General features: G+C 41.2%; 1 protein-coding gene across 1 annotated transcript in view; it reads left to right on the top strand.

The window, feature by feature from the left end:
• LOC100581784 (coiled-coil domain-containing protein 17) overlaps positions 1 to 15680 on the top strand; it is a 67953-nt gene that overhangs the window by 17758 nt on the left and 34515 nt on the right. The window contains exons 2-5 of the mRNA XM_030823809.1: positions 7965 to 9002; positions 10041 to 10155; positions 13887 to 14016; positions 14377 to 14663. Coding sequence (XP_030679669.1) covers positions 10096 to 10155; positions 13887 to 14016; positions 14377 to 14663 — 477 coding nt within the window. The 5' untranslated portion in view covers positions 7965 to 9002; positions 10041 to 10095. The remainder of the gene's footprint in view (positions 1 to 7964; positions 9003 to 10040; positions 10156 to 13886; positions 14017 to 14376; positions 14664 to 15680) is intronic.

Raw genomic sequence — 15680 nt, 5'->3', positions numbered from 1 at the left:
AATGGTGTTACAGAGAGGACAATGCTTTTTAATTGTTTTATATAGTATAGATAGAATGGAAATGGAAACTATTTCATGGTTGAAGATGTGCTCAAAATTATGGTTTTGACAGAATTAAAATGGTATATCAATGACAGATGGAGAATGTATTGAAATTAAGTGAAGCTTTTAATTTTTTTTTTTAGACACGGTCTCACTGTCACCCAGACTGGAGTGCAGTGGTTCAGTCATAGCCTGCTGCAGCCTTGAATTCCTGGGCTCAAGCGATTCTCTCACCTCAGCCTCCCAAGTAGCTGTAGGTGCCCACCACCATGCCTGGCTAAGTTTTAAATTTTTTGTAGATACAGGGTCTCCCTATTTTGCCTAGGCTAGTGAAGTTTTTCAAGTTTAGGGCATTACATCAGCCATTAACTTCCTCAAGAACATTTGTTCAGCCTAATATGTAGATGCAGGTGTTCTGTTTTGGTTTTTTTGTTTTGTTTTTGTTTTTGAGACAGAGTCTTGCTCTGTTGCCCAGGCTGGAGTGTAGTGGTGTGATCTCGGCTCACTGCAAGCTCTGCCACTTCCCGGTTTCAAGCAGTTCTTGTGCCTCAACTGCCCAAGTAGCCAGGATTACAGGTGTGTGCCATCATGCCCGGCTAATTCTTGTATTTTTAGTAGAGATGAGGTTTCACCATGTTGGCCAGGATGGCCTTGAACCCCTGACCTCAAGTTACCCGCCTGCCTCAGCCTCCCAGAGTTCTGAGATAACAAGCGTGAGCCACCGCATCTGGCTAGGTGTTCTGTTTTTAAGTGTGCAATTTAATTTATTAGGTAGTTAAAAAAATTCATAAATATTCCTACAGTATTTTGAATACTATAAATATATTCATTCTTATTTCAGCACATATCTTTTCTTCACTGTCATTCATCAGCCATTTCTCTGCAAACTTATTTATGCCTATCATATACTAGTTAGATTAACTTAATGGGAATATTTTGAAAATACAGGGGCACCAGTCAGAGCTGTGGGAGAAAGGTAATTTTCTGTGGGTTGAGGAATAAATGGGTGAGTGAGGAAATAAAGACAATAAAGGTACACTATTCTGTATAGATTTTTGTTAAGACTAGAGGGCAGGCCGGGTGGCGTGGCTCACACCTGTAATCCCAGCACTCTTAGAGGCCAAGGCAAGTGGATCACTTGAGGCCAGGAGTTGGAGACCAGCCTGGCCAACATGGTGAAACTCCGTCTCTACTAAAAATACAAAATACAGGTCACACATGCCTGTAATCGCAGCTGTTCGGGAGGCTGAGGCACAAGAATTGTTTGAACCCAGGAGGTGGGGGTTGCAGCGAGCCAAGACTGCGCTATTGTACTCCAGCCTGGGCGACAGTGAGACTCTGTCTCAAAAAACTGGAGGGTAAAGCACATAAAGGATATACCTGGAGCAAGATACAGGCTCTAGGAAGGGGGTTTGTTTTAATTTGGAGAATTGGGTACAGTTTTTTGAATTAAGTGGACCGAGTGTAAATAGAAGTTGAAGTTACCAGAAGGAATAAATTGATGATGCTACTGGACTCTGGAGAAAATGAGTAGTTGAAGCCAAGAGCACTGGTAGTGTTGTATCTAGGTAAAAGGAACCTGAAGTAGAGGTAATTGAGATAAGGCTCTTGGCCAGGGAGGTGCTCTCCTAGCAGTATAAACTTAATTATAAAATATAAAATTAGGTCATGTTGTGAAGTACCAAATAGTGCGCCTGACATATGAGGTGCCCGATAAGTTGGAGGTTTTAAAGAGGTAAAATATTTGACAAATGTTTATGAATGAATGGTTGGATCAAGTATTCAGATACAGGGAGTTTGTAGAGAGGGAGCAGAAGTACTTATGTAATCTGAAAAAGAATGGGTGATGTAAGGCAATGTTTGTATTTAATATTAACAGTGACTGCTTTATTATAATTTTTTTAATTATGGGAAAATACAAGATTTACCATCATAACCAATTGAAAAAGTGTGCAATTCCATGGCATGAAGTACATTCTCAGCGTTGTACAACCATCACCACTGTGTAGTTCCAGAACCTTTTCTTACCCCAAACTAAATTTTCATCTATATTAAGCAGTCACACCCCATTCCCTCCTCTTCCCAGTCCCTGGTAATCACTGATCTGTTTTCTAGCTCTATGAGACTGGATGTTTCATGTAAGTGAAATAATACAATTTACAGTTTTTGTGTCTGCCTTCTTTCATTTAACATAATATTTTCATGGTTCATCCATGTTGTAGCTTATATCAGTACTTCATTTCCTTTTTATAGCTGAATAATAGCCTGTTGTGTGAATATACAGTATTTTGTTCATTCATGTATTGATAGACATTTCAGTTGTTTCTGCTTTGTAGCTATTGTGAATAAGGCTGCTGTGAACGTTCATGTACAAGTGTTTGTGTGGACATGTTTTTATTTCTCTTGGATATATACCTAGAAGTAGAATTATTAGGTCATATGGTGCCTCAGTGTTTAACCAGTTATTCACAGTAGCTGTACCATTTTACATTTCTACTAGCAATACATGAGGTTTCTAATTTCTCTGCATCCTTGCTTTATTATAATTGGTAAAAATTTATTAAACTTTTGAATCCTTACCATATGCATGGTACCATGCTAGATACATGCTTTGTGTGTCCTGGAAGAAGTGAATGTTAGTGGCTTAGTAGGCACAATTAAAGTACTTTGAGGCCGGGCACAGTGGCTCACGCCTGTAATCCCAGCACTGGGAAGCCGAGGCAGGCGGATCACCTGAGGTCAGGAGTTCAAGACTAGCCTGACCAATATGGTGAAACCCCGTCTCTACTAAAAATACAAAAATTAGCCGGGCGTGGTGGTGGGTGCCTGTAGTCCCAGCTACTTGGGAGGCTGAAACAGGAGAATTGCTTGAACTTGGGAGGTGGAGGTTGCAGTGAGTGCCACTGCACTCCAGCCTGGGTGACAGAAGACTCCGTCTAAAAAAAAAAAAGTTTGAAGATTTCATTTTCAGAGGCAGGGATTACTTCCAGATAGAGTATTAAAGGAGACTTTTTAGACTGGTTTTTGAGGGGTGGGGGAAAGGCTTATTTCTTGTCTCTTAGACTGAGGAATTTAAATCCTGTCGTATTGTTGGTGGGAAATCAGAACTTTTTGAGCAGGGTAGTGATATAATTACAACCTAAGTCTAGGAACAGAGAGTGGCAACCAGTAGGAGAGGCTGAGGCAGATGGTGGAAAGAGACTAGTAGTGCCTAAAAAATTAATTTTTTAAGTTAGAGAGTAATTTGACCTTGAAGACTCACAAGTAACAGCTGGAAAAGAAGTAATGAAATAAATAAGACTTGGAAACTTTTCCTTTTTTTTTTTTTTTTTTTTGAGACAGCGTCTCACTCCGTTGCCCAGGCTGGAGTGCAGTGGTGGCGTGATCTTGGCTCACTGCAACCTCCACCTCCCGGTTTCAAGCGATTCTCCTGCCTCAGCCTTCCGAGTAGCTGGGATTACAGGCATGCGCCACCACACCTGGCTAATTTTTGTATTTTTAGCAGAGACAGGGTTTCACCATGTTGGTCAGGCTAGTCTCGAACTTGTGATCCGCCTGCCTCAGACTCTCAAAGTGCTGGGATTACAAGTGTGAGCCACCGTGCTTGGCCAACTTTTCCATCTTTATGTTCTCCTTAGATTTCACCTATTCCCAAACTTTAAATGTTGTCTACCAAATACTGACAATTACCAAAATTCTGCCAGTAGAACACACCTCTCCTTTGAGCTCCAGAGCACATGCTTGACATCTCATATTAGAAGGAATCTTGATTTCCCCTCCAGTCTAGTCTTTCATGTTTTGTTTTTCTTTGTGAGAGTCTCCCTCAGCCTGCAATGGCGTGATCTCGGCTCACTTCAACCTCCCGAGTTCAAGCGATTCTCCTGCCTCAGCCTCCCAAGTAGCTGGTATTACAGGTGCCAGCCACCACACCCAGCGAATTTTTGTATTTATAGTAGAGACAGGGTTTCACCATATTGGCCAGGCTGGTCTTGAACTCCTGATCTCAGGTGATCCAACCCCCTTGGCCTCCCAAAGTGCTAGGATTACAGGTGTGAGCCACCACGCCCGGCCATCTTTCATCTTTTTTAAAAGTTCTATGAGGCCAGGTGCAGTGGCTCACACCTTTAATCCCAGCACTTTGGGAGGCCCAGGAGGTGGATCACTTCAAGTCAGAAGTTCAAGACCAACCTGGCTAACCTGGCGAAACTCTATCTCTGCTAAAAATGCAAAAATTAACCGGTTGTGGTGGTGGGCGCCTGCAATCCCAGCTACTCGAGAGGCTGAGGCATGAGAATTGCTTGAACCCGGGAGGAGGCGGAGGTTGCAGTGATCTGAGGTCATGCTACTGCACTCCAGCCTGGGTCACGAAGTAAGACTTCATCTCAAAAACAAAACAAAACAAACAAAAAAACTGTGAGACGCTTGAGCTCAGGCATTTGAGACCAGCCTAGGCAACATAGTGAAACCCCATCGCTATAGAAGAATTTTTTTTTTTTTTTGAGACAGAGTCTCGCTCTGTCAGCCAGGCTGGAGTGCAGTGGCCCATCTCTGCTCACGGCAAGCTCCGCCTCCCAAGTTCACGCCATTCTCCTGCCTCAGCCTCCGGAGTAGCTGGAACTACAGGTGCCCACCACCATGCCTGGCTCATTTTTTGTATTTTTAGTAGAGACGGGGTTTCACTGTGTTAGCCAGGATGGTCTCGATCTCCTGACCTCGTGATCCGCCCGCCTCGTCCTCCCAAAGTGCTGGGATTACAGGCGTAAGCCACCGTGCCCGGCCTTTTTTTTTGAGACGGAGTCTCGCTCTGTCGCCCAGGCTGGAGTGCAGTGGCACAATCTCCGTTCACTGCAAGCTCCACCCCCCAGGTTCCCGCCTTTCTCCTGCCTCAGCCTCCCGAGTAGCTGGTACTACAGGCGCCTGCCACCATGCCGAGCTAATTTTTTGTGTTTTTAGTAGAGACAGGGTTTTACCATGGTCTCGATTTCTTGACCTCGTGATCTGCCCACCTCGGCCTCCCAAAGTGCTGGGATTACAGGCGTGAGCCACTGTGCCTGGTCCAATAAATTTTTTTTTAAATTAGCTCAGCATGGTGGCATTCACCTGCAGTCCCAGCTACTCAGGACCCTGCTCTATTGTCTCAAAAAAAAAAAAAAAAGTTCTAAGAGAATTTTAAATGATGTGTATTTTCTTCTCAGAATTTTTTAGTAATAAGCAGAAGTCTCCCAGTTAGCTATTCTGTAAAAATAGCCACAGCCCTAAAAGACATCACTAAAGATCTTTAATTTAAAATTTGCAGAGCAAGTAAGTTCATTACAAAAACTTTTGACTAATAGAGAAGATAAAACAAAATGCCCATAATTCCACCATCCTAATAAAACCATTATTAACATTTTGGGATTTTTCCTTTTAGTCTATTACTTCCAGAACAGAAATCTCTTTTATCTATCTTCTTCATTTTTTATTTGTTCTGTTTGATTAAACGTCCCCACTTAACGGTGCATCTTCTCTCAACCACATACTCTGCACGTGCAGGTGTAGGTCACACTCTTTACACTTCAGGTATCCCAGCTTCTTGAGGGTGATGGGTGAGTAATTGTTATGGGATATATAACAGCTGTAGGACCTGTAATAGTAGCAAAGTATTGCTAGTTAGTATTTCTTCTACAGTCACTGCCTAAGTTGGGACTCTGCTATAGAAACTTTGGATTTGGTATGTAAAACACTGAAAAGGTGACGGTGTGTGTCGTCAGTTGGAAAACCAGAAAGTACCTAGTGGTGATTGAAAAGAGGGAATTGTTTATGTTGAAAATTGAGGCACTTTCCTTTGTGTCCAACAGTTTTATACCCTAATAGATGATTTATCTCTCTGTCTTGAACTTCAGGTTCTCTGTGGTTTAAACTAGAATTCGTAAGATAAAAAGTATGCACCAGACAGTTTATTATATCTTTTCCATAAGGGTGCTTGACTTGATTATTTTTCTAGAATAACTTCACTACAGGGACAGTTTCATGTATCTATTACTGAGAGTTACAGGTATAGGCCTATATAAAAACAATTTTGGGGTTTTTTGCTTTTTTTTTTTTAAAACAGTCTGGCTCTGTCACCCAGGCTGGAGTGCAGTGGTGAGATCTTGGCTCACTGCAACCTCCGTCTCCCGGGTTCAGGTGATTCTCTTGCCTCAGCCTCCTGAGTAGCTGGAACTATGGGCGTGCACCCCCATGCCTGGCTAATTTTCGTATTTTTAGTAGTGACAGGGTTTCACCATGTTGGCCAGGCTGGTCTTGAACTCCTGACCTCCATTAATCCACCCGTCTTGGCTTCCCAAAGTGCTGGGATTATAGGCATGAGCCACCGCACCCGGCCTAATATTCTTTTAAGTATTAGAAGTTTATAAAAAGAGCAATAAGTGAATAGTCATCTTGTACCCATCACTCAACTTGAGAAATAATGCATTACAGATACAGTTGAAATTCTTTGGGACCTCTTTTTTATTGCCCTTCATTTCCCCAGAGTTACTTACGATCCTGAATTTGATATTTCTTATTCCTGTGAACTTATTCCCGTGAACAATAGTGCAAGGCTGCTGAATTGGATATATGAGAAATACCTTCCAAACTAAAATTTACCAGTATAGACCAGAATTGCCTATAGATGCAAAAATTCTTTTCTATCAAAAAAATATTTCTACAGCCAGGCACAGTGGCTCACACCTGTAATCTCAGCACTGTGAGAGGCCAAAGCAAGAGGATTGCTTGAACCTAGGAGTTCAAGACCAGCCTGGGCAACACAGTGAGACCCTGTGTCTACAAAAAAATGTTTTTTAATTAGATGGGCATGATGGTGCACATCTGTAGTCCCGTGGTTTTTGTTACTTGGGAAGCCGAGGTCTCTGAGAGGATTGCTTAAGCCTGGGAGTTCAAGGATGCAGTGAGCTACGATCAAGTCACTGCACTCCAGCCTAGGCAATAGGGTGAGACCCTGTTTCTAATTTGTATCCCCTGAAAGAATATTGAGAAATTACCGAATAAATTTTTGTTTCACTCAGTGCCTAACAAGTTAGATTATAAAAGTTTTAAATCTCTGAATTGAGAGCCAGGTATCTAAAAATATATACCATATAAATATATAAAAAATGCTGTGACAGATATCTTAAGGATCCTAGCTGTGGCTAGTACTAAACAAATAGGTAGTTGGTGATATACCAGCAAGCTATATGGTTCTTTGACCACTCATGGCAACCTGTCCCATTTATGAGAGAAAAATCTATATCTGAAAGACCCATTATTTTGCATTTCTGAATACCTTAGATAGCTGATTGGAAAATTTGGCCTCTCAAAGTGTTGAGATTACATGTGCTTTTATTGCTTTTATATAAAAAAGCAAACTCCAGGCCATGCACGGTGGCTCACTCATGTAATCCCAGCACTTTGGGAGGCCAAGGCAGGCGGATCACAAAGTCAAGTTCGAGACCAGCCTGGACAACGTAGTGAAACCTCGCCTCTACTAAAGATACAAAAAATTAGCCGGGCGTGGTAGTGCACACCTGTAATCCCAGCTACTCGGGAGGCTGAGGCAGGAGAATCGCTTGAACCCGGGAGGTGGAGGTTGCAGTGAGCTGAGATGGCGACATTGCACTCCGGCTTGGGCAACAAGAGCGAAACTCCATCTCCAAAAAAAAAAAAAAAAAAAAAAGCAAACTCTGTTTAGGTGACTTTTCTCAAATCCTTAAAAAGATTTATATCCAAGTCATCTTGTTGGTACAGGTGGTGACATACATCCGTAGTATCTAAATTGGACTTAAGTGTTTTGACCCTCAGGACCTTGATTTCATTATTTAACTGTGTCTCATTTTAGCAGATAAATGTATGTATGATAGTGATTTTGCCTCCTGTGATTTTATGTTTTGTTTTTTCATTTACAGAGTGATAGATTCGTGTGGCCTTTCAAATGATTGTGAAGTGGTGGAAATGGATCCAAAATAATAAGTGACTTCTCTACCAAAGCATAGAAGATTCTTCATATCTCCTTCCAGTGGCTCAATTGAGATTTTGGGAAGGAGCAGAACAAGTGAAACACAGAAAACTGAAGAGAAGAAATCCTCATTTTGGAACTATATTTCTCCTTGACTATTTCTTAATACCCATCCTACCCATCTTTCTAATGTTTTAACTTTGCTCTGAATTTATAAATAGTAAAGCCCAAAGACATAGAATATTAGGAGCTTTATACCAAGAAATTTGCCTTGAAAGCTGCTGTTCATGGAGGGAAAAGTGTAGCAAATTCCTGTCCAATATATTTTTATTTTTTATTTTTATTTTTTAACAGAGACAAGACTTATGTCCCTAGATTTTGAAGGTTAGGGCAAATATAAATACATATCTACACACTATTTTTTAGCAGTTGCGTAAGAATAATGAGATCTGTATTTTAAGGACTTTGTCATGTGGATGTTTTGGAGTTGACTGCTCAGATCTTTTATAGGGCTTTAATATTTTTGATCTATCACCTTGATGACATTTGTCCACATTTCAGCCCATCTGTCTTTCTAGCTATGACCTTGTTATGAACAGTATTTGCACTCGGTGCAAATATCCATGTCTTACCTAATTAAGCAACATCATAGTGCCATAACTCAAGGAAGTTGAATGAGGTGAACATAGATACAGCTCTTTCCCCTTCCCCCCTTTTTTAAATGTAACAAATACTTTTTATGTTCCCCTTCCCCCCTTCCCCTTTTCCCCTTTCCCCTTTTGGAAACGTGTCAGGAACCAAATAGTTTAAGATGAGCAGTTGAGGGGACTGAGAGAGTGATCCACACAGAACCTGGCTTCTTTGTGCTTCATCATAAGTCGTGCTGCTGGCCAGGTTACTTAAGCACCCTTTTAACAAGAAAACCTCGTGGGAGATCCAGCTGGCCAACTCGAGTTCAGAAACAGGACCGCAGAGGTTACACTCTGGGGTAAATATTCTCCATATGTCTAACTTGGAAAGAAGACTCTATATATATGCATCATGAAAAATACCTACTGCTTTCTGATGTATTTAATTTTGGAGAATATCATTGGGGTGGTTTGAAGACACCAACAGATCTCAGGAAAACTGATGCTAGTTGGTATTTGAAGAAATTAATGTGAACTAGATAGAAAAGTTCTTGAGAGGTCGTATCGTCCTTCTCTAACAAGATCTTATTTTTCTCCCACCTTGAGGCAGGGTCTCACTCTGTCACCCAGGCTGGAGTGCAGTGGTGCAGTCTCAGCTCACTGCAGCCTCAACCTTCCCAGCTCAGGTGATTCTCCCACCTTAGCCTCCAGAGTAGCTGGGACCACAGACGTGTGCCACCACACCTGGCTCCTTTATTATTATTTTTTTACAGATGAGGTTTTGCCATGTTGCCCAGACTGGTCTCGAACTGCTGGGCTCGAGCAATCCACCTCGACCTCCCAAGGTGCTGGGATTACAGGTGTGAGCCACCGTGCCCAGCCAAGAAGATCTTTTCTACTGCTTTTGCTAGAAGTCACCTGAATACTTAAAGCAGATTGATCTCTTTTCTTAAGTATCTGTGGTTTTAAATAGATGTTTAATTCTTCAAGTTCTTTGATGTAACAATCAAGAATTCATTAGCTTCCTTCATAAAACCTTCCAGATTCACTGGGCGCAGTGACTCACACTTGTAATCCTAACACTTTGTGAGGCTGAAGCAGGATGATCTCTTGAGGCCAGGAGTTCGAGATCAGCCTGGGCAACATAGCAAGACCCTTCCTCTAAAAAAATAAAAATCTTTCAGGCTCATGTTATAGTTTTCTTTTGTTTAGAACTTTTAACAAAAACTGCTTTTATTTAGAACTTCTCTGAGTTATAAGGCTTGGTAAGTAATCTGTAGAGAGGCTCAGAGGGCAGGTCTTTCTGTAAAGAGAAATCTTAGAATAATTACAGATTCCTTTACACATTGGTATCAGATTCTTGCAAACATAAGTGATTTGAATTGTTTTGTTTTCAGATCCTGGCCATGAGGTTGGATGCCTCACCTTGCTGAAAGGAGACACCGGACCTAAATGGCGCAGCATGATTTTGTTCCTGCTTGGCTAAATTTCTCAACACCACAGTCAGCTAAGGTACTGTTCTCCATTCCTGTAGTAACTTCTCAAATACGAGAGGGTTTGGGGGTGGTTTTGGTTGTTTTTTGGTTTCGTTTTGTTTTGAGACAGGGTCTCCCTCTGTCACCCAGGATGAAGTGCGATAGTGTGATCACAGCTCACTGCAGCTTCGGCCTCCTGGGCTTAGGCAGTCCTCCTGACTCAGCTCCCAGAGTAGCTGGGCCTACAGGCTGTGTACCACCACGCCCTGCTAATTTTTGTTTTTGTTGTTGTTGTTTTATAGAGATGGAATTTCACCATGTTGCCCAGGCTGGTTTTCAACTCCTAAGCTCAAGTGATCCGCCTACCTGGACTTCCCAAAGTGCTGGGATTACAGGCGTGAGCCACTGCACTCAGCCCAGTCTTGATGTTTTTTAATATATTCAACCTCATGTGAGGATTTCAAAAACATTTTCATAGACTTAATAGTTTTCTGTTAGAAGGATGTAGGTAATTAGGCAGTCCACATGAGTGTCTACCTTATTACTGCCAAGTATCTCACTTTTTTATGTTTCTTTTTTTCTTTTTGTAAGTATCTCACTTTTTTCATTATATGCTAAGGCTTTTCTCATTACATGACAGTTAAGTCTTGTATTAGCTGCAGCACACTTTGGAGATTAAACATACTTGCTAACCTATTGTGGAGGTCAAAGGGGCAGAAGTAAAAGGGGAATGGCACTTGGGTAAACAGACCTTTGGAGTGAACACACATTTGTTTATGGCGATAGATGACGAGGAGGAAAAGGTAGAGACAGTGATTGTTCAACTACTACATGGATCTCAGATTAAATCCTAGAAACTGTTTTAGAGGCATTAACCTACTTAATAGTTTCAGGGGAGATGTGTGTTGTATTAAGGGTAAACACAAATGGAATTACCAGTTTATATAGATTAAAGCAGACCTAGTCACAGTACACAAAAGAATCAGCCTGAGTTATTGATAAAACGTTTGGGAAGCTAGTAAACTTAAAAGTGCTTCCCATTTTGCCAGTGAATAGTGGAAGAATGAAATTGGTAGGCATTCCCCCAAAAAAAGGCCTACCTTTCCTATTTTAAAATGTGAACTTTTGGGAAGGTGCTTCTGGTCTCATCTAGACCCATGGTCTTTTGCTCTAAACTTCATTTTGTTTCAATTTTATTTTACTTATTTATTTTTGAGACGGGGTCTCTGTCACCCAGGCTGGAGTACAGTGGCATGGTCATAGTTCATTGCAGCCTTGAACTCCTGGGCTCAAGCAATCCTCTCGCCTTAGTCTCTAGAGTAGCTGGTACTACAGGCGAGCACCACCATGCCCAGCTAACTTTTTTGGGTTTTTTATAGAGATAGGGTCTCACCATGTTGCCCAAGGTGGTCTAGAACTGGCCTCAAATGATCCTGTCACCTCAGCCTCCAAAAGTGCTGAGATTATAGGCATGAGCCACTGTACCAGCCTAAACTTCATTTTGGGATTTTTGTGTTTTTTTTTATGGAGACGGGGTCTTACTCTTGTTGCCCAGGCTGGAGTGCAGTGGTGCGATCATGGCTTACTGCAGCCTTGACTTCCCTGGCTCAGGCGATCCTCCTACCTCATCCTCCCAGGTAGCTCGGATTGCAGGCCACATTACCACTCCCAGCTAATTTTTTGCAGTTTTCTGTAGAAGACGGGGTTTTGCCATGTTACCTGGCTGGTCTTGAAATCCTGGGCTCAAGCAATGTACCTTCCTCAGTCTCCCAAAGTGCTGGGATTACAGCAATGAACCACCACACCCGGCTCTAAACTCCATTTCAAATTGTCTTAATGAAATTTGCAGGATCTCATAATTGGCCTAATCTGACCCAAGGCTTGGAGCTAGTGGGCTACATGAAAAGTATATAGTTCTATCAGAGAAGAATAATTGTTTTAGCACAGTGAACTTAAGTAAAAAGAATTAGAAGACATTCTTTCATTTTGAAAACTGTAATAAGCAAAGCCCTGTGGTTTTGGCATAATGATAGACATAGAAGGAATAGAATAGAATAGAGAGTTCAAAAATAGGTCTGTAGAGGCTGGGCTCAGTGGCTCATGCCTGTAATCCCAGCACTTTGAGAGGCTGAGGCAGAAGGATTGCTTGAAAGCCAGGAGTTTGAGACCAGCTTGGGCAGCAAAGTGAGACCTTGTCTCTACAAGAAAAATTAAAAAAACAAAACAAAACAAAAAACCTAGGCAGGTGTGGTGGTGAATACCTGTCATCCCAGCTACTTGGAAGGCTAATGCAGGAGGATTGCTTGAGCCCAAGGAGTTTGAGGCTACAGTGAGCTATGATCGGGCTACTGTACTCCAGCCTGGGTGACTGAGTGAGACCCTGGCTCTTAAAAAAAAAAAAAAAAAAAAAAGGCTTATGTATGTATTCTGTTGATTTTTGACTAAAGTACAAAGGTAATTCAATGAGGAAGTGATAGTGTTGTGTTTTTGAGCTAGAAGAACTAGCTTCTGTCTGTATGGGGGCGGGGTGAAGAACCTCAGCCTCTGCTTCATACACAAAAAAAGTAACTTGAAATGGAACATAAGTTAAAAAGCTAAAACCATAAAAGTTTTAAGAGAAAACAGGAGAAAATCTTTTTACCCACTCGAATGGGTAAAATATTGGCAAGGATGTCGATAGTAAGAAAAATAAATGTAAACATGCCCCAACTTACGGTTTTCCTTGTCAAACATACCCATATTTTCATGGCTTTGTGGACTTTGGTCTCTATCATTTAAGAATGTCATAGAATAAAATTCTTTGAAATAGGAAGGGATATTAGAGTTCATCTATAATAATGTTTCTCAAACTGCTTCCTTTCAGTTTTGTTACCTCAAAGACTTACTTTTTCTCTCTGACCTCTTTCATTATGTGTAAATGAGTAAAATGGGTATGATGCCAAAAGTTTAGTATTGTTACAGGTATTATATCTGGAAATAAATGTTTTATAAAACTGTGAAAACTCTAGTAGCTGGGTGCTGTGGCTTATACCTATAATCCCAGAGCTTTGAGAGGCCAAGGCAGGAGGATTGCTTGAGGCCAGGAGTGAGAGATCAGCCTGGGCAACATAGTGAGACCCCCATTTCTACAAAAAATTTAAAAAATTAGCCAGACGTAGTGGCATGGGCCAATAGTTCTAGCTACTCCATAGGCCAAGGCAAGAGGATCCTTTAAGCTCAAGGGTAAGCAGCTGCAGTGAGCTTTGATTGTGCCACTGCACTCCAGCCTGGGCGACCGTGAGACTTCATCTCTTTTTAAAAAAAAAAAAAAAAAAAAATCTTTAATTACTGCTGACCTCCCAGGGTGATATTTCAACCATTGCCTTCACCCTTATTCCAGAAATACTAAAACTTTAGAATTATTTTTGAGGCAATCATGTTGATTTTCCTCTCCTACAAGATAAATATTTTTAAGTGTAAAGTTTTGGAGCTTGTATTTATGAATATTTGCAAGGTTTTTTCCCCTCCCCCTCCTTTCATGCAAACAATTGAAGTGGCTAGCTTTTCTCCTCTCCTGGAATAAAGGAAGTGAATTAGCAATTGAATATATAACCTAGGACTTCTCTAAATTAGGCACCTGTGGGTACCCTTAGGGTCCATATGCTTACAATATGAGTTTCTATCACCATTATTACTTGTTTTTTGAAGGCCTGATGCAAAGCCTATTAAGATATTGAAAGGGACTAATAGCTATTTATCCATTTGCCTCTCCATACTTCATCATCTTAGTCACCTACTGCCACCTTCGAAAAACACGGAGAGCACCTACCCAGAGGAGAAGGTAGATTTGGAGTAAGCCGCCGTCGACATAATTCCTCTGATGGTTTTTTTAACAATGGTCCCCTACGAACTGCAGGAGGTGAGCCATGTCCAACTTTCATGACTATATTTAAGCTACTCATTTAGGACAAGCCCAGGCTTTGGGTACATGTCTGTAATCTTGAAATAGGATCTTTTCTGAACATAGTTTTCACTTAGTTTCTCTAGTAGTCATTACACAACTACATTGGCTTTCTAGGTCTAACTATGATTATGATTCTCATGAATCATCTAATCAGTTGAACTGATTTCAGAAATTACCTCACAAAGAAAAGATATATTTTTTGAATTTTTTTGTGTGGACTTTTTATTAACGAGGTCCCCTGAAGGCCTTTGGCCAATACCATAAACAAAATCAGGAAGCAAACAATCTAATTAGTCCTTTTCTTTACTATTCTAGATTCTTGGCACCAGCCCTCCCTGTTCCGCCATGATTCTGTGGACTCTGGTGTCTCTAAGGGAGCACATGCTGGAATCACAGGGAACTCATCTGGTTGGCATAGCTCTTCCCGAGGTCATGATGGCATGAGCCAACGTAGCGGAGGTGGCACAGGGAACCATCGCCACTGGAATGGCAGCTTCCACTCCCGGAAAGGGTGTGCTTTTCAGGAAAAGCCACCTATGGAGATTAGGGAAGAAAAGAAAGAAGACAAGGTGGAAAAGTTGCAGTTTGAAGAGGAGGACTTTGTAAGTATGAATCTTTAGATGTGTGGTTAGAAGCCAACAAATAATGTCTGAAATATGAGACCCTGTTAGTAATGAGAACATTTCAGAAGTTACAGAAAAAGGAATTTGTAAGTTGAGGTTTTTATTGTTTCAGAGGAAAGAAGGTAAGTTGATAATGTTTGAAAATGGTGACCAAAACTCCTATGTAACTTGTAGCAAATTTTTCATCTTTGTGTCTTTGGAATTTAGAAAAATATTTAATTTCTCTTAAGTCTTACAAAGTTTACTCAGATATAATTATGTTAAAATATACTCTTGCATGTTAAATTGTCTTTTTTCCAACTATGATAAAACATTTTTTCTCTTGATTTTGTTCTCTATCATATAAAATTACTGTGACATGAACATGTAATTGGGAGTATTTCAGCTGTTGCCTATACGTTCAGTAACACTTGATGTTATTGTGTGTTAAATTACATGCCTTTTGGCCTCTTAAATCAAGGGTAGCATTTTCAGAGTATCTTTAAAATTTTTTAAATATATTTTATTTAAGAAAAGATTATCAGGCTGGGCTCGGTGGCTCATGCCTGTAATCTGAGCACTTTGGGAAGCTGAGGCGGGTGGATCACCTGAGGGCAGGAGTTCAAGATCAGCCTGACCAGCATGGTGAAACCCCATCTCTACCAAAAACACAAAAATTAGCTGGGCTTGGTGGCGAGTGCCTGTAATTCCAGCTACTCGGGAGGCTAAGGCAGGAGAATCACGTGAACCCAGGAGGCAGAGGTTGCAGTGGGCTGAGATTGCACCATTACACTCCAGTCTGGGCAATAGAGCAAGACTCCGTCTCAAAAAAAAAAAAAAAAAAAAAGGATTATCATTTTAACAAATCAGTATCTTTAAGTTGGCCAGGCATCAGGCATAGTGGCTCATGCCTGTAATCCCAGCACACTTTGAGAGACCAAGCCAGGAGGATTGCTTGATGCCAGGAGTTTGAGACCAGCCTGGGCAGCATAGCAAGACCCTTGTCTCTATAAAAAA

This window comes from Nomascus leucogenys, chromosome 12 (genome assembly GCF_006542625.1).
Source record: "Nomascus leucogenys isolate Asia chromosome 12, Asia_NLE_v1, whole genome shotgun sequence".
Classification (NCBI taxonomy): Eukaryota; Metazoa; Chordata; class Mammalia; order Primates; family Hylobatidae; genus Nomascus; species Nomascus leucogenys.
Note: the sequence above shows the minus strand (reverse complement) of the source record. Positions and strands in the feature narration are given on the sequence as shown.